The sequence below is a fragment of the Trichosurus vulpecula genome, chromosome 7 (genome assembly GCF_011100635.1).
Source record: "Trichosurus vulpecula isolate mTriVul1 chromosome 7, mTriVul1.pri, whole genome shotgun sequence".
NCBI classification, from domain to species: Eukaryota; Metazoa; Chordata; class Mammalia; order Diprotodontia; family Phalangeridae; genus Trichosurus; species Trichosurus vulpecula.
In genome coordinates, this window is record NC_050579.1 from 114,510,709 (window position 1) to 114,536,412 (window position 25,704).

A 25,704-nucleotide genomic window follows, 5' to 3' on the forward strand; every position below is an offset into this window, starting at 1 on the left:
TGAGCAGATATCTGATACTGAAATTTTGGAGGCTTTTCTAGAACTTTTTCCCTTTATATATTTTGGATGTTAGGAGTTCAGTGGCTCAAAGTAACCACTATTAAAGAAGTCTGTGCTTTGCCTGGAGTTTGTTAGGAGCTAAGGTAATTGTGTGTGTATGAATGTGTGTATGGATGTACAGTCGTATCTGAATCTTTGCAACCCCTTTTGGCTTTTTTTTTTTTTACAAAGATGCTAGAGTGGTTTGCCATTTCCTTATCCAGTTTATTTTATAGATGAGAAAGCTGAGGCTAACAGGATTAAGCTACTTGCCCAGGGTCACACAATTAGTAAACATCTGAGGCTAGATTGGAACTCAGGAAGAGGTCTTCCTGACTCCAAGCCTGGCACTCCATCTACTGCACCACCTAGAGGCCCGTAAAAGTGCTTAATATGCTGCTGATAATGGTTTTCACACAGAAAACTGGCCCTCTTGGGCCAATTGACTTGCTGACGATATGAATAGGGATAGAAACTTTGGAGCAGGATCTTTAGGGAAATTACCTGCAAAGAGCTATAATCCTACTATAGAAATCACCAATCTAATGTCCTTTTAGAAATTACTACATCTGTTATGCAAACATAATATGGCAGGTATGTGATAGCATATACCTGGAATACCTGCTTCTGGGGAGACTGAGCTGGTGGATTACTTGAGGTAGGGAGTTCTGATTGGCAGTCATTCATTGCTGTTTGGTCTATTCTCCTTTTCAGGGAGCTCATTACCTGGGTAAAGTTTTCCACTTTCTCTTCTAGCTATTCACTCTTTGAATTCTTTCTTCAAGAGCTTTAATTTCATTTTTATCTATTGCTTCCTTGTTTCCAGATACTCTTGTAGTCCTTATAGAAAATACTTTTTTTTTTTTGTAGCTCTTACAAATTTACTCCTTCTTTGGGGGGATCTCTAGATATAAAATAGCTTTTATACTGCTCAGTATTGTCTTTGATTCACTCATGTCTCCAGCTTTGGTTCCTTAATTCGACTTTGTGCCAGAACCAGGCTCTGCTCCCTGCTGCCTTTTGGGGTAGAGTGATTGGCCCTACTTGATCTTGCCCTCAGTTCTTATGCCTCCCTCTACTTCCTGAGCTCTGGATCTTCAGGGCCCTCTATGGAAACTCAGGCCAGAATACTAGGGACCTCAGAACCCCTGGGTTGTCTTAGATTCTGAGTGTTGCTACACCTGTCTGGCCACTGCTGCTTCCTAGGACCTTCTGGTCACCCTGGGGTTTTCTTAACTCTCTTCATCTTTCTCAGGATGGTTCCTCCACTCTTGCCATCTCCGAACAAAAACCCTTTGTTGACTTCCAAAAGCTGGTCATGCTTGGAGGTTGGGTTTGTTTGCTTGCACTGGCATTGGCTTTACTATTAGGTCCCTTTCCTATGGCCTGCAAGCTTCTGGTTGACTTTTGGTGTGTGTAGTTCTGAGTGGGAGAAGTAATTCACTATAGTTTCTCATGGTATTTCTTAATCATTATTAGGTCATGTGCAAATTTCAGATTTTTGCTGAAGTAGTATTTGGGAGCTGGGCAGTCTGCTTTTCTTTGGAAAGCCATCTTGTTAAAAAGTACAAAGATTATATGAACATACATATATACATATGTAATTAGGATATGAATATTTTAACTTTACTTGCATAATTCTAAATTGTTTTCCAAAAATGTTTATACCAATTCACAGATTCACCAACAATGCATTAATGTGCGTATCTTCCCTTGACTTCGTCAAGGTTGACCATCCTCATCTTTTGTTATCTTTTCCAATTTGCTGGGTATGAGGTGAGACCTCAGTGTTGTTTTGATCCCCATTTCTCTTATTATTAGTGATTTGGAACTTTTATATTGTTGATAATAGTTTGTAATTCTTTTTTTGAGAACTGTTTGTTTATATCCTTTGACTACTTATATATTGGGGAGGGATTAAGTATTAATCAGACTTTGGATATCTTTGATGCCTAACACATTTTGTGGTTATTTTATAGTTATATTCTGATTTTAAGTGTATCATCAAATTTAGTATAACAGCTCAAAGGGATTTAGAGCTAGAAAGAACTGTAGAGGTAATTTAATTAAGAAAACAGAGACCCAGACATGTTAAACCACTAGTTCAAGACAGCACAGAATTGAAACCCAGTTCTTTTTGCCTCAAAGCCACAAGCTCTTTCTTTAAAAAACCAAAAAAGGGGTTTTTTTTTGCTTTTTTTTTACATTGTCACTTCCACTGACCCCCTTTCTCAATAGAACCCTTCTTTGTAACAAAGAAATATATGTTTTACTTTCTTATACCATCAATGTTTGTACTTCTTTTTTTTGCTTGACTGTATTTATGTTAAAAAGGAGGACTTTTTTCCCCTGAAAGGATAGCAATGAAAGGAAAGGGGGGGGGGGCAGGAAAGTGATAGTGACGCAAAAAAAAAAATGAATAAAGAGTACCAATGAAGCATTTTAAAAGTACCTACAAGTATACAAAATAAAGTTCAGAAGGGAATACAGAAAAGCAGGGAAGGGTTAGTGCTACTGATCAAATTGAATAGGTCTAAAAAGTCCTAATTCCTCAATAAGGTCATATTCTAAAAGGGATATGGGTGTGTGTGTGTGGGGGGATAATTGGTAAACAACTCTGCAGAGAGACCTACGGGACAAATTGTATATAATTGTATACATACATATATATATGGTTGTAAAGATTTTTCAGCCCATGGGAGGAAAAAAAAAAGGTTGTAGCTGTGTCTGCAGGGAAAATTGTTCAAGGCCTTTTCTCTTTGCTTTCTGAAAAGAGGCTTGAGTCAGGTGATTCCTTTCTGGTAGAGGTATTTTGGGCAGATCTCTGATACTGAAGTTTTTGGAAGCTTTTCTATCTTTTGATCATTTATCTATTGGGAAGTGGTGGGATTAAGTCTTAAGCTGACTTTCTATATCTTCAGTGCCTAACACAGTGATCTTAAATATTTGTTGATGGGAGGACTTATATGACCAGATGTAGAGAAAAGAATTTGGAGTGGAGTATACACAATGATCACAACGATGAACAATACCCTAAATAGACAGCTAAATTCAGGTTAAATGTAATGACCGATATTGGCTCCAGAATAGAGATGATGAAACACATCTCTCTTCTTAGAGAAGTGTGTGCAACAGAGAGAGAAGGAAACTACTATGGGGGTAAATGACTGTATACACTGTCAAACCCCATTGCCATGTTTGTTGGTTTTGCTTGTTTTCCTTTCTTCCTTCCCTCCTCTTCCTCCTCCTCTTTCTTCTTGAACTTCTAAGGGGCTGGACTTGGCATAAAAGAACAGGAAAGAAATAACATTTTGGGTGTCAAATTTAATTTATATTTATGCTACTATTTTAAGCACATTATCAACTTCGGTAGAATGGGACTTTAGAGATCATTTAATTAAGGAAAGTGAGACACAGACATATTAAATAACTTCCTCAAGATAATACAAGTTATTGATCAGCCAAGCTAGAATTGAATCCAATCACCAGAGATTTCTTTAAAAAAAACATTTTAAAAATTGGTATTTTTTTTGACATTTTCACTCCACTGGACTCCATCCCCAATAGAAGCCTCTTCTGTAACAAATATATTTGACAAGTCTAAAACTGTTATGTTCCTGTTCTCAGGTAGGATTTGTTTTTTCTTGACTGTATGTTCAAAAAGAGGGGTTTTTTTTGAATGTGTGTGAGGAGTGATGGAGATGTAAAAAAAATGAATAAAGAAAAGAGCATGAATGAAACATTTTAAAAGTTTCTAGAAGAAAGGAGCAGGGAAGTTCAGGAGGGATGCAGAACAGCAGGACAGGGTGATGCTACTGATAAAATTTAAGGTATTCTTTAAAAACCAAGCTCCACATAAAAGAGAATTACAGCTTGTAAGTGATCTCTTTCTGTATTCTTTGGATATGAAAAGTTGATATTGGTTGTCATTTATCAAGCTGATAATAAAAAATGAAGAAAATTTTAGAAAAGAAAATCTATGACTCATTTTCTACCTGTAATCCACCTACAGAGAATCTCTTGCTTTTTTTTTCCCTATGCCAACTTCAATTTTTAATTAAGCACAATAGAATTGTGATGTCGCTTTTTAAGACAATCTTAGACAACTGTCTGGCTGATTGTGGTATATTCCTGTCCTCAATGGAGTGGGACTATCTCAACCTACAGGTTCTTCCCTGTTTAATGCTATCCAGCGGATTGACTTGAAAATGTCCCGGCGACCACTTGGCAATAGAATTCCTGCAGGCAATGCTGGGCCACATCGCCACCTCCTGGACGTTTAGACAAATGACATACTGTCTTGAGCAGAATTGGGGAAGGAAAAAAAGAGGTGGTGGAGAGTCGTTGGGGGAAGCAGCACTTTTGCAAAGCTTCTAAAGGCCTAAGAGAATTTTGGGGCCCAGGGTTTCCTGCCTCAGTGGATGCTTTTCGCCTTTAACACGTTTGCAGCGACGTAGCTCTCTCCAACCTACTGTTCCAGCGATATTTCTACCCTGGAAATCCTTCTGCTCTCAATATCAGCCTCACTCTGTGGTACAGGGTCGAGAGTGCTGGATTTGGAGTCACAGAACCTGTTTTTCAAATCCTAGCTCTGCTGTTTACTACCTGTGTGACCCAGGGCAAGTCACTGAACCTCCCTAGGTCGTGGTTTCTGAGGAGAGTTGGATTAGATGACCTGACTGGGAATGTAGTGTTACCGAGCATTTATAAAGTGCTTCATATATGCTACCTCATTTGACCCTCATAACAGGCAGGGGTGGTAGGTGCTACCATTATCCCCATTTCACAGGTCAAGAAACTGAGGCTGAGAGGTTAAGTGACTGATCCACATGGTCATAGAACCAGTGTCTAAAGGTAGTATTTGAACTCAGGTCTTTCAGGCTCCAACTACAGCACCTAACTTATCTACTGCCCCACTGAGGCTGCATCCAAACTGGCTTTCTCCTCTAAACTTACGTCCTTTCCGTTTGTGACATTCAAGTCAAGCTCAGGATATTATAAGCATTTATTAAAAGCACCTCCTATATCCCAGGCTCTGGTGACCCCTGGGGATACAAAGGTCAAAAACAATTGTGACCTTCCTCAAGAAGGTCACATTCTAAGCGGAGGGGAGGAGATAACTGTCTTACACGAGGTGTAAGGGATAAAAACCCAAGATCCTCAAGCCCCAGTTATAAAACCAGCCCGCAGCTGTGCCCGCAGGGAAGCCTGTCCCAGGGCGAGCCTTCCCGGGTGCTGTCAGAAAAGGCCGGCCCTCCGGAGTCAGGTGACAGACTGCCGGCTTAAAGGCGGAAGGGAGAGCTGAGCAGCCCAGGTCCGTCCTGCCTGGGTCCGTGGAGGGATCATGGGTGAGGGCAGGGGCTGTGCCCGCGTGCGGGCCCGGGCGCGCGCCGTTGCCGCTGTCCGCCCGGCTTTGCCGCTGCCGCCGCCGCTGCTGCTGCTGCTGCTGCTCCCGCCGGGATGCTCCGCAGAACCCAAGCGCTACGAACCCACCTGGAAGTCTGTGGACGCCCGCGAGCTGCCCGCATGGTTCGACGAAGCTAAGTTCGGGATCTTCATTCACTGGGGCGTATACGCCGTGCCCGGCTTCGGGAGCGAGTGGTTCTGGTGAGCGCGCCCTTGTTTCTTTTCCTTTGTTTTCCTTTTTCGTTCCTCTTTTGAGTTCAGCTTCTCTTGCCCCCTCCCATCCCCTCCCCCCAGGCACCTGAACAGTTTTGCTGCCCCTTGGATGCCACCCCTCTGCTGCAGCTCATGCCTTTTGCTCCTCGTTTCTTTCCCGCTTGTTCTTGCTGTAGTCCTCCTTTGGCTCCGGTATACAAATAGTTAAAGATGCAGTGATTTTTACTCAATGCTGTTTTACTAACTTTAATACTTACTTCTCCCCCAAACTTCAAGAGCATTTTTCAAATAGCATCTCCATTGGTCCTCACACAAACTCTTTGTAGGGAGCTGCAGTTTTGTTTATTATTTATTTATTTATCAAAAGTGCTTACTATGTGCCAGGCACGGCTGAAGAGTAGGAACACTAAGAAATTTCTTTTTAAAGAGACACAAAACACCAGTCCATGCTTTCGCAAGGAGCTCACATTGTAATTGGGGAGATAATGTCTGAGACAAGGTCCTATGGTGGTGATGGGTTGTGGCGTGGGGGGGGGGGGGAGTTGGATTGGAAAGGCTTATCTGATTTATGAAGGAAGCCAAGAAACTAGAGATGAAGAGGCAGAGTGTTTCTGGTGGGCGTCCGTGTGGCAGGGGAGGCGGCTTTGAAAGGCCTTGTTGAGCAAAGTGGGCTTGAAGGAAGCCAAGAGATCAGAAATCCAGAGACAGTGTTCCCAGGGGGTGGGTGGGGTGGGGGCGGAGGAGGTAGACAGTTTGTGGAAAGAGCCCCCCCCCCCCCTCCGCATAAATAATGAATAACAGGCTCAATACATCGGCGGTGCCCTTGTGTGAGGACCAGTAAGTAAGCCAATGTGACTAGATTGTCCATTGAAGTTGTAAGACTGGAGTTTATGTGACGGAGGATTTTATAGTATTTGATCTAGGACGTAATAGTAAGCCACTGGAGTTTATTAAGTAGGGGTGTTATGTGGTTTAACTTGTACTTTTGGAGGATCACTTTGTCTTTTCTTTAGAGGGGGAAGGCAGGGCAATTGGGGTTAAGTGACTTGTCCAAGGTCAAACAGCTAGTAAGGGTGTCAAATGTTTAAGGTCGGATTTGAACTCAGGTCCTCTGGACTGCCAGGCCGGTGCTCTACTCACTGGGCCACCCAGCTGCCTCTGGAGGATCACTTATCCTGAGTGTGGAACCATGATACTTGAATTATTTCTTTCTGGCTGCTTGCCATATTTTCTCCTTGACCTGGGAACTCTGGAATTTGGCTCTGATATTCCTGGCAGTTTTCATTTTGGGATCTCTTTCAGGAGGTGATCAGTGAATTTTTTTTTTCAATTTCTATTGGGATTATTAGCCTCTTGTCTATGTGGTAAATTTGATACAGATAAATGGAAAAATGACTAATCTGGGGTTTAAGTATTTGTCTTACAGACCAGATTAAGGTCTTGGAAATGACTTAAGAGGTAATCTAGTCTGACCTCTTAATTTTACCCGTGAAGGTGCTGATTCACAGAGGAGCGCTGTGATTTGTTCAAGGTCACACAGTTAGCCTGGTTTGAGAGGTCTAATAGGAAATAACCACTTTGCATCAGGAGATTTGGGTTCTAATCTCAACTCTTGCCCTTTAACTAGATGTCTGCATCCAGGACATTTTAGTTGACATTTTTAGTTTTTATTTGACTACCTACCTCACAGGATTATCATGAGATGTGAATGGTGCTTTGTAAATCTTAAGCGATATTTAAATCAATTATTATGATGATTTGTTAAGAAAACATTAAAATCATGTTTTATTTTTTAATGCCCACAACAAACAAGAGTATGTTTGAAGGTGGGTCATGCCACCTGTGATAGGTGTTGCAATCTGCTTGCCTGAAGAGTCGCCACGGGCTGCAAAGACCGTGGTTTGCATCCAAAGATACCTTGCTGTTCCCCCCTCACCTTTGTCATTTTCTGCTTAGTGATGAATGTGGCTTTTGGTCACAGTCTGGAACCAAGCTGGATGGGAATACTAAAAACATCATAGCTCAGAATGGCTTTTTCATGAGTTTTTTGTTTAGCTTCAAGTTTCAAAATGGAGTGACTTAGTGTCAGGGCCTGTCCAAACTGGAGCCCTGACCTGATACTTTCTTTTGAAGCATCAATTCAGTCTAAAAGGTAGTATTTTGTTAGTTCATCTTTCCTTCTTTTCTTGACAGAAAATTTACTATCATGCCTTTAGGTCTGGAAGAGACCTGGGAGTTAATCTTTTCATAGAATCATAGGACCAAAGCTGGGAGGGGCTTTCAAAGTTATCTAGGCCCAAACTCTCATTTTGTATTTGAGGAAACTCAAGAAGAGGTAGGGTGTATGGAGGGTGGGGATGTGGGAGGTAGTTTTGGGACCAGATAACGTACTTTTTTTCCATGTCCTATAATATACAGTTGGGTCTTCCTTTTGTGAGACTTTTCTTACTGAGTTTTATGGTTACAGAAGTCTCATGGTGCTTCTTCAGTTTTCCAGTATCTATTTCTTTGCTGCTGCTCAAGAAATAAACATTGAGATAAGACTCAGTTTACTAAAAATCATTTGGTTTTATTTCCATCAGTTATCACTCCACTTTATTTAGTCAAAACTGGAATAAGTGGCATTGCCAAGAATGCTCTTGTCGGAAGATGCAAAACATGTCATTCTTAAGCTCCTTTATGAAAGTGGAAAGGGTGGTAGGAGATATAAGCAAAATGTTTTGCTTTATGGGATAAATGGATTTTCCAAGAGAATTGGAAGGTATAAAGAGGGGCAGCACGATTCAGTGAAAAGAGCCTTGGATTTGGAGTCAGAGCACCTGAGTTGGAATCTCTACCCTGTGGGGACTCATCGACCTTTCCCAAAGTCACTTCTCTCTGGGCCTCAGTGCCCTCATCTGTAAAAATGGAGAATTAGATGAACTCTAAGGCTCCTTACAGCTCTAAATCTGATTCTATGAGTTATGTTGCATCTGAATAAGGAGATCCAGAATAAAACGTTTTTGTTTTTTTTTTTAAGGGGGGAAAGGGCAAATAAAGAAGAGAAATCTATTTTATTTGCATATTAGTCTGGATCACTAGGATATCGAAATGATTTCTTCATTATTTAAAGGACCCACATACACCCTCTAAGAGCAGGGATTGTTTCTTTTTTGTCTTTGTTCCCTTGTACTTAGCAAAATGACACATAGCAGGTATTTAATAAATGCTTGATTTGGTCAGTGCAGTTATCCCCTTCACCAGGGAGGCTAACAACTAGAGGAGGGAAAGGAGTATTTATTAGGCACCTACTGTGTGTTGGGTGCTGTGCTAAGTGCTTTACAAATATTATCTCGTTTGATCTCCCACCAACCCTGGGAGGTAGACGCTATTAGTATCACCATTTTACAGATTAGGAAACTGATGCTAAAAGGTTAAGTAACTTGCCCCAGGTTCACATAGATAGTAAGTGTCTGAAGTGGGATTTGAACTCAGATCTTCCCCAACTCTCTATTTATTGCACCCCCTGACTGCCTCTCAATATTGCCACAAGGACTATGGATGGTTTTTGTGGGTTGCTCTGAAAATTCAACAAGCATTTATTAAGTATGTACCATGAGCCATGTTCTGAGTACTCGGGATACAAAAACCCAAACCCAACAATCCCTGCTCTTTAGGGGCTCACCCCGTGGCCTCTATTCTGATGAAGAACCTTTTTGAATTTAGCAGGGCAGGTGACATGTCTCCACAGACACAAAGTCCAAGCCTCTACTCCAAGCCTTCCCAGTTTGGTACGATTTGGCATAGCCTCCCACAATCCAGCATGACTATAGGCTGGGAGAGAAAAGAGGAGATGAAAATTAGCAATTTTAATACCATCATTCAATTGTTAACCATGAGTACTTAAGGCTTTTCTTTTTCTCACATTAGGTGGTATTGGAGAGGGTTAAAATTACCAGCGTATGTACACTTTATGAAGGCTAACTATCCTCCTGGATTTACATATGAAGAATTTGCACTGGATTTTAAAGCAACATTTTTTAATGCCAGCACCTGGGCAGATATTTTGGAGGCCTCAGGTGCCAAGTATGTTGTCTTAACTACCAAACATCATGAAGGTGAGTGAAATACTGAAATATTATGTGCCGGAAACCATGTTATGTGTTGGGATACAAAGAAAGGGGGTGGGGGGGAGAATGCTGATATTCCTAGGGAAGAGTATAAACCACCACCTTATGCACAATAAGTACTAATAAATAAATGAAGATGGAAGAAATCTATAAGTAAAAGCTAAAATTTAAAATATTCACATTTGTATTAAAGAGAAAACAAATAGGTTTCAGCCAAATAAAAACAATGCCTTTGTTGTGTTTTCTTCTGAATCCATTTATTTACTCATCACGATCTTCAAGGTCTGTTGCATTTATAAAAATCAGGCAGGTATTTCCACATTTCCTAGTATTCCTGATTGGCTGATTTCATATTATAAGAGATTTTAGTAGGAACAAGGACTGTGGATTCACCAGATTGGGGAGGGAGGGGTTAGGGGTCGGACTTTGGAGGAATAAGTCTTTGGTGGTGGTGGTGGTGGTGGTGACTAATCTGTTCCTACTGGTTTTGGAGAGTCCAGTGGCCCAGGTCTGTGTCCAGTCCGGCTTCTGACACCAATTAATGTCTGCTGGACGGAACTGGTCCAGTTCTCTCTCTGGGTGGCCAGAGCTGAACAAAGCAAGCTAGCTACAGAAGAATCAGGAATCAAACAGAAGTTTAATTTCAAAGTGAGGGAAATGGCTTGGCAAGCAAAGACACATGTGCAGGAGCCCTGCTCCTGGTTGGAGGGGGGGCACCCAAGACCTTTGGGAAGATCTCAGTACTTAATACCAATGGCTATGCTGTAGCCCTGACAATGAGGGAACAGCAACAATGTGCCAAGCAGGGCATTGTGACCAGAAACCATTTGGGGATTTTGCTGTGGCTGAGAGGGTGAGTACAAAGGATTGTTGTTATGCCAACACAGGGCCCAGGTTGCTTACTGAGCCTTAGCTCTGGAAAACAGGGGGTCTGTCTTGGCAATACTGAAGTAGTTTACCACTTCTCCAGCTCACTTTACAGATGAGAAAACTGAGGCAAACAGGGTTAAGGGTCACATAGCTAGTAAATGTCTGAGGCCAGACTGGAACTAAGGAAGATAAGTCTTCCTGACTCCAAGGCCACTCTATCTACTTAGCCACCTAGCTGCCTTTAAATCATTTGGTATTGTGAAATAGCAGGCAACCAAATGGCTCACTGGGCCTGACATCAGGAAGACCTGAGTTTGTCACTGCATTGATCACAATTTTTAAGTCGTTCAAAGTTGTAGGCCTTTACAATGTTGTTTTTATATAAATTCACCTCCTGGTTCTACAAATTTCACTCTGTTTCAGTTCATACAAGTTTTTCCACATCTCTAGCAAAATGGTTTTCCATTACACTCTTACACCATAATTTGTTCAGTTATTCCCCCAACTTATGGGTAACCTCTTAGTTTCCACTTCTTTGCGTCTACAAGAAGAGCTGCTATTAATACGGGTCCTTTTGCTCTTGGACCTTTTTAGGGTATAAGCCTACTATTGGGTCAAAGGATAGGTAACTCCTGGAAAATAGCTCCAAATTGCTTGTGAGACCAGATGGATCAATTCACAGCTCTAGCAGTGGCAGAGGTAGAAGAATGTGCCTGATTTCCAGCAACACCCCCCGCCCCGGCTTTGTCTTCTTTGTCAATGTGATGGATGTGAAGCAGGACCTTAAAGCTACTTTAATTTGTATTTCTCTAATTATCAGTGATTTAGAAGATTTTTTAATATGGCTGTTAAAGGATTTCTAACTTTGAAAACTGTGTCTAAATCCTTTGATCATACACCAGTTATTCTTATCAATTTGAATCAGTTATTTATCTATCTTGGAAATGAGATCTTTATTAGAGAAACTTGCTACAAAGATTTTTCCCACTTAACTTTCCCTGCTAATTTTAACTATGTTGGTTTTGTTTGTTCTTTTATTTGTACTTTTAAAAACTTTTAAAATTTTATGTAATCAAAACATGGCCGTTTTATCTTCTGCATTTATCTCTATCTCTTGTCTGGTCATGAACTCGTCTCATTGATCTGAAAAGTTGTTCCTATTTGCTAATGATATAACCGTTAGTATTCTTCACGTATTACTTTGGAGCTTGTCTTGGTTTATGGTATGAAAGTTGATATTACCCTAATCTCTGCCAGACTGCTACTGCTTTCTGGTTTTTCTAGCAGTCTTTGCCAAATAGTGAGTCCTTACCACACGAAGTGGGGGCTTTGGGACACTAGGCTACGAGGTTTGTTGGATTTTGTATGTGGTGCCTCTAATCTGTTTCAGTGGTCAACCTCTATTTTTTAACTTCTACCAAATTCTTCTGATGATTACTGCTTTATATTATAGTTTGAGATTTTGTACTACTAGGCCCCCTAACTGCCTATTTTTTTTCATTATTTCCTTTGAGATTCTCAATCTTTTGTTCTTCCAGTTGAATTTATTCTTTTTTCTCCTAGCTCTATAAAGTAATCCTTTGGTAGTTTCAATGGTATTCTGTTGAATCGAGTAATTTAGGTAGTATTGCCATTTTAATTATATTAGCTTGGCCTGCCTATAAGCAATTAGTATTTCTCCATATAGATGTATACTTCTGCAGAGTGTTTTGTAGCTGTTGAGACCCGCCACTACTAGAGTTGTCCTTCTTCTTTTCACTTCCTCCCTTCTCTTTCCTCTTTTCCTTCCCCACCATTCTCCCCTTGCCAGGAAAGGCACCAGGAGTTGTCTCCCAGGCTGGTCCCTCCTTCCGCTAGTTTTAGAACTTATCCCAGCTGCTTAACTGTTCACCTCTCCCAGTTACTTTGAGATGGGGAGCCACTGATTCCTTTTCTTCTTGGAGGATAAGGAGGAGGATCACCAAGCCTTACTGTGCATTCAACTACTGTCTTCTACAGTCCTCCAGGCCCTACCATCTGCCCTACAAGTCTCCAGCACTGCTACCTGACTTGCTGGTAGAACCTCAGTAACCCTGGGCTTTGCCATCTGACTCAACACTACACCTTTAGGACAGCCAGCCTTTTCTACCCTCTCTGTTGCTGAACTTTGTTGTGTATGTTGTCTCTCTCAGCTAAATTTAGGTCTTTGGGAACAGAGACTGTCTAGCTTTTTCTATTCATAACCCCATCATTTAGCACAGTGGTTGGCACACAGTAAGTATATAATAAATGCTTTTTCCTTCATAGTCCCAACAATGGGTTAACTGTTTACTGGCCAGATTGCTTGCCAAAAATTTCTTTAGTTTGTAGCCCCACCAACAGTTGGTTTCCTGTTTCCTTGAAATATTGCCAACAACAAATTTTATAATTTTTTTTTTGCTATTTTTGCCAGTGCTATGGTGCTATCCTAAAGTTGTCTAGATTTTTCATTTCTCTGATTATGTGAAAAACTATAGTTATTAGCATTTTGCATTTCCTCCAAAAATGGTTAGTTCACGTCATTATGATTAGTTATACAATTATAACTATAGAATTGTAAGTGTATCGTGTCTTTATAATTCTGAATGTCATTTATCTGATATATCTACCACAAATGTTTTTCCCAATCTGTTTCTTTTCTTATTTTAGCAATGTTGCTTTTTTGTCATGTAAAATCTTTCCCTGTATAAACCCGTGTATGAGGTATGAAGTATGAATATAAACTGATCTTCCACCATGCAGTTATGAGAAGAAGAAAATAAAGGAAAGTCATCCATTTTGAAACTATGTTTTTTCAATAGAGAAAAGAAGTGAGAGACAGTTATCATTTCTTTGTAAGTTAGGGAGCCAGTGTTTCTGCAGTCTATCCACATGGAACCTGAAAGTATGATGAATCCAGAAATGTTATGCCCTCAAAAAAGAGTTGGGAGAAATAATTTCATCTTGTAACAGGCATATACAATTGTGGGACTTATAATGAAGATATTTTGTATGCCATCAATAGGAGTTCCAGTAGAAGAAAGTTAGCTCTACAAGGGGAAAGGATTATTTCTTTTTCTCTTTGTAGCTTCAGCTGTATTATAGGGGCCACACTGAACTTCATTTTCACAGATTTCTTCTAAAAGATATTCTTCCCATAGAGATTTATTTTTGAGATATCTTTGACTGGTAAACATTTTGATTTCCTGGGGTCTGGTTACGTCCCCAAACTGTATTATATGTTCACAGTGAGCTGGGGTTTTGTTTGTTGCTGTTGTTCATCCTCCATTCTCTTTTTTTTTGCAGGGGGGAAGGCAGGGCAATTGGGGTTAAGTGACTTGCCCAAGGTCACACAGCTAGTAAGTGGGTCAAGTGTCTGAGGCTGGATTTGAACTCAGGTTCTCCTAACTCCAGGGCAGGTGCTTTACTCACTGCACCACCTAGCTGCCCCCATCCTCCATTCTTGAAGAGGACCCATGACATCAGGAGGGTGATGTTTTGACTTGCAAGTAAATTGGATTTAAGTGAGGCACAGCTATGCAAAGTTGTCAGCCTCACGCTCTCCTCCAGAGTCCTTGAAGTGCAGTGGCAAGATATAGCTCAAGACAACTGGCAATGGATCCCGCTGGATTTTTAGTGTTGCGCCTGCCTGGTGGGCTGACTGGTGACAGATACAGATTCTTTGGTATCCATGTTGTCATATACGGGGGATGTACCTGCTGAACTGTTAGCAGGGTAAACCATAGTGCTTGATGTTAAGCTGAAGATCCATATGGTAGATGTTTTGGATTGCTAAGTTGAGAGACTTTAGGTGAGATTTTATAAATATCAGTACTGCACTGAAACCTATGATAATTCTGTGATCTTCAGAACAGGAAGACATTTAAACATTTTCCTTATTACGAATCAAAAGTGAGGCAATCTTAGAACTATTTTTATGTGTCAAAGTTGAGGAAAATACCTCTTCCCAATACGCTTGATGTTCTTCTGGTGCCAAAAAAGTATCTTTCCTTTGGATCTTAGTGAATATCAACAAATCTGATTCTCTCTTTAGGGGACCCAGGGAAATTTCCAAATCTTCCATATTATTATACAGAAGTTTGGAGTAGTTTAATTTTTATGTCTCTTTATATATAAAGACCAGGATTCCTTAGGAGGCCCTTTTCAGGTATGAACTATTCAAAAGGGCTAGAAAAATGGCACACAAAATTGTTTTCCCATCCACTCAGATTTATAGAAAATTAAAATCAGTAACTTCTAGAGCAACGCTCGTAGATTCAGGGTATTATGAAATTAAATATAATGTCTTCATTTCCAAGCAGAGCACGTGAAAACGCAGAATGATTGGGAAATGGTGTCTTGTTTAATTGAGTTTTGGTTTAATTGAGGTTTACTGTATGTGGCTTCCCAAATTTCAGAAAATTAGAATATCAAGGCATTGAACCTCTCCCTCAAGCAGGACTGTGGAGGGGTAAGAGAGGGAGCTGACTGAGGTGAGAGGAGGCCTCCAGCAAACTGATCAAAATATTTTGGTGGATTCTGAATCTGTAACTCATTGATCTCTAAATCAGCTGCTAAGTCTTGTGTTCTCCTTTCCTGGCAATAACTTAAACAGCCTCATTTTCCCCTCCTAGAAATGATCCTAAGACTGAGGGCATTAAAAATAGCTCTTTATCAGGCAGTAGGGCAGCTATGTGGCACAGTGTATATATAGTGCTGGTCCTGAAGTCAGGAATATTTGAGTTCAAATCTGGACAAAGACACTTACTAGCTGTGTGATCCTGGGCAACTCACTCAACCTCTTTTTTGCCTCAGTTTCCCTGTCTGTAAAATGGGAGAATAAAGCATTTACCTCTGCGGGTTTTTGTGAGGTTCAAATAAGATATCTGTAAAGTGTTCTGCAACCTTAGTGAGTTATATAAGTGCTAGCTATGATGATATATCAAAAAGCCTATATTAAATATCTGTTTTGTGCCAGGCACTGTTAGGTTCTGGGGATACAAAACCCAGATCCTTCTCTCAAAGACAATATGTAAACAACTATGTTACAAATAAGGTGTCTATGAGATATAGACAGGATATATTGGAAAATATCAGTTGAGGGAAGGCACTAAGATTCAGGAGTACTAGGACTTTATCTGGGAAGGAAGCCAGGAGGTGAGGATAAGAATTAGAAGCATTAGGAGGCTAATGCTTTTTTGAATGTCTCTGATAGAAGCTTGTCATTTGTTCTTTTGTATAAAAGTTGAGAGTAGCGGGGAAAAAGAGTAAAATCTAAATTGTAAAAAAATTTTGGATTCTGTACAAATAAGAGTTAATATGAACAAGGTATACATTTATTTATACCCAGTGAGAGGCAGTATGGTGTAGTGGACAGTGAGCATCAGGAAGACCTGAGTTTAAGTACTTCTATTTACAGGCTGAGTAACCTTGGACATGTCCCTTGATAGCTCAGAGCCCCAAGCAACTTTATAACGTGATAAATAACCAAGAAGTGGCTAATCTGCCACAGTAGAAGGAATTTCTGTAATCCTTTTACAGATGAAGTCACACTGATCCACATAAAAAGCAAAGCAATCTACACTGCACAGCCCAGAAATATTTATAAAGATTTTCTGTTTCCTATTCTGTTTTTCAGGTTTCAACCTCTGGAAATCTAATCATTCATGGAACTGGAATGCTGTTGATAGGGGGCCAAGAAGGGACATTGTAAAAGAAATGGAAGTAGCCATTAGAAATAAGAACAAGATGCACTTTGGCCTGTACTACTCCCTTTTTGAATGGTTCAACCCCCTTTTCCTTAAGGATAAAGCTAATTCTTTCAAGACAAGATATTACCCACCCTCCAAGTGCCTGCCTGATCTCTATGAATTAGTGAACAAGTACAAGCCTGAGATTCTCTGGGCAGATGGTGATGGAGATGCACCAGATACCTACTGGAACAGCACCGGCTTCTTAGCCTGGCTATATAATGACAGGTATGTAAGTTTATAGGTTTCTATAGTTACAATGAACTCTTATCATTAAATTGGTAATATTTTAAGTTCCCCAATTCCTGTTTTATTGGTTTTGTTGGTGATGAGTCACTGTATATGTTTCCACATAATTCCTGTGTCCAAAAATCTTTGTCATTTTCTGGATCTTTTGTACATCACCTCTCTATCAGGAGGTTATTAACATGCTTCATTATAGGTCCACTGGAGACATAGATGGTCACTCACTACATTGATCAGAGTTTTTAAGTCTCTGAGTTGTTTTCCTTTACAATACTATTGTCTTTGTATAAATGGTTCTTATGGCACTCCTCATTTCAGTCTGCATCAGTTCACATTATACAGGGTTACTTGAAATTGACCCCTTTGTCATTTATTTTTTATTTTGGAGGGGGGAAGGCAGGTCAATTGGGGTTAAGTGACTTGCCCAAGGTCACACAGCTAGTGAGTATGTCAAGTGTCTGAGGCCGGGTTTGAACTCAGGTCCTCCTGACTCCAGGGCAGGTGCTCTACTCACTGCACCACCTAGCTGCCCCTCCTTTGTCATTTCTTACAGCAAAATAATATTCCACCACGTTCTTACAACGCAGCTTGTTTAGCCATTTCCTAATTGTCTAAGATGCAGTCTATGGCATCCCTTCTACCTCCTAGTTCTTTGCTTTGCTTTTTTCCTCCTTCAGGATCAGGAAGTTGCTTTTGCTCACAGTGCTTTCCTTCCTGTATTGCCCACTGTTTTATCACCATCTTTCCTCCCCAAATTCGTCTGTGTTTCCCTGTTGATTTTGGTGTTTCTATATCAAACTCTTTCTGTGTGTGTGTGTGTGTGTGTGTGTGTGTGTGTGTGTGTGTGTTTTCAATCTTTTTTCTGTTTAGAGAGGACTGAGGTTCACCTGAAGCACACTCCCTCCACCCCTTCTATGTTTATTAAGTCTTCTCATGTACCCCACTTATGAGAAATAACAAATTCCACCTTCTTCCTCCTTTCTACACTGCTGTATGCCCTTTATCTTCCCTTCTTATTTTCTTCTTCAAATCAGTAGAACAGAAGAACCTTTTTACCCTTTAGTAGAAAGAACTCTAAACTTGGAGTCAGGAGAGTTCTAGTCTCAACACTTCCACCCCTGTAGCTATGGGCAAATTACTTAACTCTCTGATTCAGTTTCCTTATCTGTAAAATGAGGACAAAAATAACACTGACTTCACAAGGTTATTTTGAGGGTTAAATGAGGTGATGTATTGTTAAGTGCACCATATATGGATGCCAGGTATTACATGGGGACCTTTCTGTATTAAATTTGGATAGCACGAAGAAACAAAAGCTCCAAATCACTTGCCCAGTGTAGACTACAACTGGAAAAGATGAAGAACACTGGGTAATTCAGACTTAGTCATGAGTTTCTAACCCAAAATTCCTCATGATTTTTCTTGGTATTAAAATAGACTGTATTTTTCCTTTTTAGCCCAGTTCGGGATACAGTGGTAACCAATGATCGCTGGGGCCTTCATACCATCTGCAAGCATGGTGGCTTCTTCACCTGCGCTGACCGTTACAACCCTGGGCACCTCTTGCCTCACAAGTGGGAAAACTGTTTGACAATAGACAAGGCATCTTGGGGTTATAGGAGGAATGCTGAACTCTCTGACTACCTCACAATTGAAGAAATAGTGGAGGTATGGTTAAGTGTAGACTAACTACTGATATGGTAGCTGTGCAGGGCACTAGACAGAGGAGTCAGGAGCTCTGGGTTCTGGTCTTGGCTCTTTTACTAAGGGTTGTGGGACCATGGCCAAGTTGCAACCTGTTTGGGTCTTAGTGTATTGGACTAGATGACTGCTAAGAATTCTCCAGACTCTCCAATTCTAGGCTTAATGTTTTTCTATAGTACAGCTCAAAATGGAAAACTGCTTTGATCCATTAATACAAAGTACAATTATGAGCATCCATTCATATTTGCTGTAGTAGAAGGATATCTAGCCTTGGAGTCAGAAGAAAGACCTGGGTTCAAATTCTGACTGTGGTACTTGCTAGTAATGTGATGTTGGACAAATGATGAGTTTTCATCATTAAAAAGGGGATACATTACCTACCTCAATGGCTTGCTGTAAGGATTGATGATCTTATGTATGTAAAGCATTGTATAAACCTTAAATTGCAATACAGATGTCAGTTATTACATACCTGATGGATTACTACATACATGTGTGTATTATATAAGGAATTAAAAAAACCCAGAGCACCAAATACAGAACTATTTTAAAGTAAATAATAATAATAATAAATCAAATGAGATGATATTTGCAAAGCACTCAGTACAGTGTCTGGCCATAGTAGGCACTTTAATGCTTATTCCCTTTCCATCCCTTCTCATAACAACAATAATGCTACAATTATACCCTTTAATCTTTCAGCAACTAATGGAAACAGTTTCATGTGGAGGAAACTTTTTGATGAATATTAGTCCCACAAAAGATGGTGTTATTCCTCCAATATTTGAAGAACGTTTGAGGCAAGTAGGAACCTGGATGCAAGTCAATGGGGAATCCATTTATGGAACCAAACCTTGGCGAGCACAGAATGACACAATTACACCAAGAGTCTGGTGAGTGGTGTGATTTTTTTTTCAAATACTATACCTGGGCCTTCTCCTGGTGAGGAACTTCCTTTACTAATGCAGATGGACACCTTCTCTGCACCTTGTAACCTTAGAAGGTTGCCTAGGGCCCTGAGAGTTTAAGTCACTTGCCTGTAGTCAGAGGAGGGATTTGAACCCAATTTTCCTGACTTGACTAGCTCGCTACTTAACCGCACTATGGATTAACTAATATAAAATACTGGGTGGAAAGAACTGCTCCACTGCTTATGTCTGTGAGGTAAGAGAAAAGGAAACATTCTTGATTCTGTATACGGGAGGGTAGAGGCTTTTCTTCAGAACAGATATGCTTTTAAAATCACACAATGAACAACTAAATGGGCTATAAGATTATTGCTCTTTATCCTGAAAAAAAAGGTCTTAAATACTAAAGAAGTCTAGTAGGATGGAAACTGAAAGGTAGGGGAATTTCTTTGTTGAAAAAAGGTCTTAAATACTAAAGACGTCTAGTAGGATGGAAACTGAAAGGTAGGGGAATTTCTTTGTTGCTATCCACATACTGCCTCTTTCTGGGTGAAATATATAATATACATATATATAATATATATTTACATCTGGCTGTCATTATATTCCATAACTTTCTTGATTGTCAGGATTCTGGGAGTAGGTAGAGGCAAGGTCAGGTAGTGTCTTCCTGGCCTCAGAAGGCACCCATCAAGCACTGATTTGAAGGACTGCCCATGTGTAAGTGGGATTAGCTTATTCTTCTTGACCCCATAGAAATGAACTAGGAGAAATGGGTAGAAATAGCAGAGAGACAGAGTTAGCTTGGCTCATAAGCAACCTAGGAGACTTCAAAGAGTTGTCTGAATATAGAGAAAATATATTTTGAGGCAGATTAAAATCAAAGCTAACGCCTTTGAGTTTAAAAACCTGATCTTCAGAGAATTAAAAATGTTATTTGTTTTTACTCAAAAATCACTAGTTTCTTTTTATTGTCTTTTTGCAAAGTTCCAAATCACTTATGTCTCTGCATTGGGCAGTTGCCAACCTGTATTTAGATCTGTTCATCTTAAAATAGATTGGGTTTCTGTCTATGAGCCTGTGTTAAAAGAGATAAAGAAGCACAAACAGTGTGCCTAAGGTCAACTGAAATAATTGGAACATGAGTTGGAGCATAAGTCATTACATTAGCCTAATGTTTAGTCTCTTATTTGTTGTGTGACTAATATATATGTAGCTAACTCTTAATTAGCCATACTAAATGGAGAGGAGCCAAATAAAGTACAAAATTAAAGATATTTTAAAAATCATTTGGAATATTTTTTCTTTATTTGCATTTGAACATGAGAATATCCAATGTTCTGAAAATTATGAATAATCTTTGAATAAGAATCAAGATTTACCATGAAGACTTCACTCAGGAGAAAGTGGCAAGCTTTCAATATTCAGCTACCCCTTTTCCTGAAAAGTATAAACCTAGGCAGGCAAAGATATCACTAAGTAATCCTTCTAGAGACAATTTATTTTTAAATTTCAAAGAGAAGTAAAAGTACAGACCTACCCTACCTAATGTAACTAGTAATATTGCATTCTCTAATTAATATAACTAATAAAGCTAATTCTATGGAAACACAAATTCAGGAGAAAACAATATTATAAGGAATAGTGAATGTCATAGGAACAAGATAATAAATAGGAAGTATAATTCTTGGGACTTGGGACAAGAGGAGTACAGGGAAGAGGAACTAGGCTAGCTTTAAGGTGGCTTTATACAGTGGGGACAAAGAGACAGAAAGCACGGAGTGTTAGACTGCAGTCTGGTGGTTAAATTAAATGACGCGACATTTCAGTGGGGTTTTACATTGTTAAGGTGCAGTTTGGGTTATATTCCATCGACATTATTGTGAAATACTATATATTGGAATCACTTAATATGGGGGAGGGAGTTATGGCTCCAAGAGAACAGTGTGTCAGTATGGCATATCCTTGAGCAGCGGAACAATTATCAGCAAGCGCTTGAGCAAGATTTGTTGTGGATAAGCTAAAATTCAATTCTTAACAATGTATATATAGAGCCTTTATCACATTGCATGCTGTCTTGGGGAGGCAGCAGGGGAGGGAAGTGCAGAAAATTTAAAACTCAAAAGCTTATGGAAGTAAGTGTTGAAAACTAAAATTAAATTAATTTTTTTAAAAAAAGTGTTTTGATAAAATATGTCTAAGACCCAACTCATAACTAGGATTTAGGATTTTTTTTAGATGCATAAACTTTTGTTTTAATGGTCTCTTCTTGTGCTTCCTGCCTGCCTTTTCTTTTAAAAATAGGTATACATCGAAACCGAAAGAGAATCTGGTCTATGCTATGTTCCTTCAGTGGCCATCATCAAGGCTAGTGATACTTGGCCAGCCCACAGTGACTGTTGGGGCAACAGAAGTAAGAAAGAATTTCATTAACCTTTATATTTCTGTAAATTTACTGTGTGGGATTTCCTGATGAAAATATATATACAATTCCAATTTTAATTTAATGAACTAAAAGGTAGTCTTATATACAAGAGAAAAGCCCAATAACTTTATAGTGATTGTATACCAGCATTTATTAAATACTTTGTGCTACTTTATTAAGTTCTGGAGATATGAAAAAAGGCAGGAAACATAATCCTTGCTCTCAAGGAGCAATTCTAATGGGGGAGAAAATGTGCAAAAAATTGTATATACAAAACTTATATAATGTAAATGGAAGATAGTCTCAGAGGGAAGGCACTAGCAGTATAGGGGAAAGGCCTCTTGCATGAAGAATTGGATCTGAGTCTTGAAGGAAGACTGGGAAGCCAGGAGACAGAGTTGAGGTGGGGTGGGGTGGAGGGACAGGGCATTTCAGGCATAGGGAACAACCAGGGAAAAGGCACAGAGTCAGAGAGATAGAGTACCGTCTTCAAGGAAAACCAAAGAAAGCCAGTGTAACTGGATTGTTGAACATGTGGAGGGTAGAAAAGTGTAAGAAGACGGGGAGGGTTAGAAGAAGCCAGATTGTAAAGAACTTTAAAAACCAAATAAAAGATTTTATATTTGATCTTGGAGGTAATAGGGAGCCACTGAAATTTATTAAAGGAGAGGAATGACATGATCCAACCTGCTCTTTAGGAAAATCACTTTGGCAGTTGAAGGGTGGGTTGGTAGGAAGACAAACCAGAAGGCCATTATAATAGTCTAGAAGTCAAGTAATGAAAGCCTGCTCTAGAGTGGCAGCTGTGTGAGTAGTGAAATAAAGACGTATATGAGGGATGTGAAGGTAAAAACGGTAAGACTTAGCAACAGATTGGCTTTGTTGAATGAGTGTACATAAGGATTTGATAACTAGGTGATCAAGCAAGTTAAATAATTTTTTGAAGCCTTTAAAAGTTTGGGTTCAATGGTCGTCGTTTCAAAGAAAACTAAAATTTTAAAACAACCATATTCACATGAATATAAAATGTCTTGATACTGCTTTGCAATATAATTAACCATTAGAGTTCTTTTAAATTAAATCTTTTATTATTTTTATTCCAATTTGATGAGTATGAGGTGACTATGTCAGTTATTTTAATTTACATTTCTACTTTTGAAAACTATTCGCTCATATCCTTTGACCACTTATGAGGAGTTGTTCTTGGTCATACATGTGTGTGAGAATTCCCTAGGCATCTTTGATGTGCTTTTATCATATGTTTGATACAAATTTTTTTTAGGGACCGTCCATCCTTTAACTATATGCTAGTAGCTGGGGTTGAAGCTATTGCTTAAATCAAGATAGGTGGATAATCATTTAAAGATTTTTATTGTTTCTCCCGCCCCATTTAATGCTGACATAAAAGGTTGCTCTCTTCCTTGTCTGGTTAGTACACATCTCATTCAATGAACTTAGGATGCAACATTAAACTACTAATATGAATTCACCAAGGTGACCTGGCACCATTATCAGATAGTTACATAGTGTCTACTTTAGGGTGGATGGGAGAATTGTCATTTTCTGTCAATACGAGTGGTGTTTTTTAAAGGAAGAAATAAAATAAAAATGAAACAGAAAATGGATGAATAAAAACAATGTACTTTGTTGACTTTTTTTAAAAATTTCTTAATTGCAGGTAAAATTACTGGGTTATGAACATCCACTTAAATGGACTTCTTTGCCAAATCATGGAATAGTGGTGGAACTTCCAGAGCTAACCCTTGATGAATTGCCATGTAAATGGGGCTGGTCTCTAGAAATGAAAAATGTAAACTGAATGATGCAAACTCATTCTCAAGTTTGAGGTTTGCCCACATTCTGCTCTTTGTGGAAGAGAAACCTTCTACAAATCAACCTAAGACTGAATCCCTTCACATTCAGTACAAAAAACAAAATGGAGATCTAGGAGAATAGTCAAAGTAAACCAAAGAGTAGAAGTAATTATCTGGTTGATAAGGGTTTGTTTTGACCCCAAATTGCCCGATTAATTGCTTCAGTTTTCTAATGCACTTGGTCATCAGAGACTTGCTCATGTTAGATTTTTGTGTGTGTATGTGGGAGAATTTTAAGGGTGGTATTTGTTTCCTCAAATTATCTGGCAGTTGATCTCTTAGAAATGATGTGATTGTAGTCGTGTACAAGTAATTTGTTTTGCTTTTCACTGTTTTTTCTTAGCTTTAATTCTTTGGACAAAGACCATCTACGGCTGATTTAAGGCCCAATTTCGTACCTAAGCAGTACTTCTTCTGTTAGAAACCAGGAAGGTTATTTTTTCTGATCCTGTGATTAGAGAAAGTTTTGACATAGGTTCGTTATTAACTGAAGAAGAAAATTAAGAACTTACTACTTTTTGTTGCTGACTGGACTAAAGTGAATAGCTACAGATAAAGCCTCCAATTTGATTATTAGATGTTTTCAATTTGTCCATATCAATCAAATAAATGGGTTACTGGCAACTTTATAGCTTGTCTATCCAAGTTACTGTAATCAAAGAACATTATTTTGTACCATTGTTTTGATGGATTTTTTTTTCTAAATGAACTTGTGTTTTTGGCATAGTTAACACATTCTAGTATAATATGCCGTTACATTTTAGTTTAAGAATAAAAGTATCCTCTAGGTTTTCAAAAACAACTGGTAATTATAAGACCATATCAAAAAAAAAGAATTAGAGTACATTTTGGGATATACTTCATAAATACTAATTTGTTCTCTCTTACAACAGTATTCTCCTTAGAGTAAAAGCACTGTGAAAAAATTTATAGTACATCATACAAATGGTTTGGCAGGGAAGAAACTAGTGTGGACAGGTGTCCACTCATAAGGTGCTGCCAACTTTTTATTTAATGGGAAATCTTCTATTAGTAAGGGAAGGTTCTCTTGGATGTAGGAGTGTATAAGACAATAAAGAGCTTAAAATTTTTTTAGATGTTTATAAATGCTTGTCTTCATTGGTCAGACATTCCTTTCAGTGGATAATCCAGAGAAAACAATGAAATACATAGTAACTGTTCAGTCCCTACGAAGACCGTTTAAATACTTGAAAGATAAATGCAAACTAGGAAATCATACTGAAAACCAAAATTTTATTATAATAAATAACTTTTATAGCACTTTTATTCAGAAAAGTACAGGTAGCTTTTATATTATGCTGTGGTGTTATTTTTCCTTAAATAGCCCTGAGGTATTTTGTTGTGAATTTAGGAAAGACAGCCATGTTGAACTAAACAGTCAATTAATATTTTTTAGGCACCTGCTATATGCCAGGCACTGTGCTAAGCACTGGGGATATAAAAGGATAAAAGACAGTACCTGCTCTCAAGGAGCTCAGGGTCTAATGGAGATGATATACAAACAATTATGTACACACAAACTATATACAGGATAAATGGGAAATGACCAACAGAGAAAAGGTCCTGGAATTGGTGTCTGAGACCAGATTTGAACTCAAGAAGATGAATATTCCTGACGCCAGACCTGGCACTCTATCTACTTCATTTTCCTCATAAGCCTGTAAAATAGGAAATAAAATTATTATCCCTTTTTACAGATAAGGAAATTAAAACTCCAAGAAGTTAAATAACTTGATTGGGGACACAGACCTAATGCATATGAGTGCATATTTGACTCCCAAGTCTCCCCAATTTTCAGGGTCATTGCTCATACTGCCTCATATTAGCTTAATTTAAAATTCCATCCTACTAATATGCCACCTGTGTTCCAGAAGCATACACTTAAATGTGAAGAGACAGAGAATGCTAAGGATACTGGAAGTCAGAGGTATATTTCTAACTTGGGACAAACAGGCATTTTCTTCACTTTACAAAAATAGATTGAAAAGTGTAAAATTGAGAAAAAAAACATGTAAAAAAAACTGAACAGGTATAAAAACACCTATAATCTATCTCCCTGTTCCTAGCCCCTGGGTTTTTTTTCATTTTCATTTTTTAAAAAAGCCTTTCTTAGGGTGCTCTTCTCTTCTGCCTCTAAACTAG

General features: G+C 39.0%; 1 protein-coding gene across 1 annotated transcript; it reads left to right on the plus strand.

Annotated features, from left to right (window-relative positions):
* The first annotated feature begins 5,339 nt into the window (after positions 1 to 5,339).
* Positions 5,340 to 24,170, plus strand: FUCA2 (alpha-L-fucosidase 2). Its single transcript, XM_036769204.1, has 7 exons — positions 5,340 to 5,646; positions 9,568 to 9,755; positions 16,273 to 16,612; positions 18,088 to 18,298; positions 19,037 to 19,227; positions 21,547 to 21,655; positions 23,346 to 24,170. Exons 1-7 carry the CDS (start codon positions 5,384 to 5,386, stop codon positions 23,484 to 23,486), a joined length of 1,443 nt encoding a protein of 480 aa, XP_036625099.1. The 5' UTR covers positions 5,340 to 5,383; the 3' UTR covers positions 23,487 to 24,170.
* The last annotated feature ends 1,534 nt before the right edge of the window (positions 24,171 to 25,704 follow it).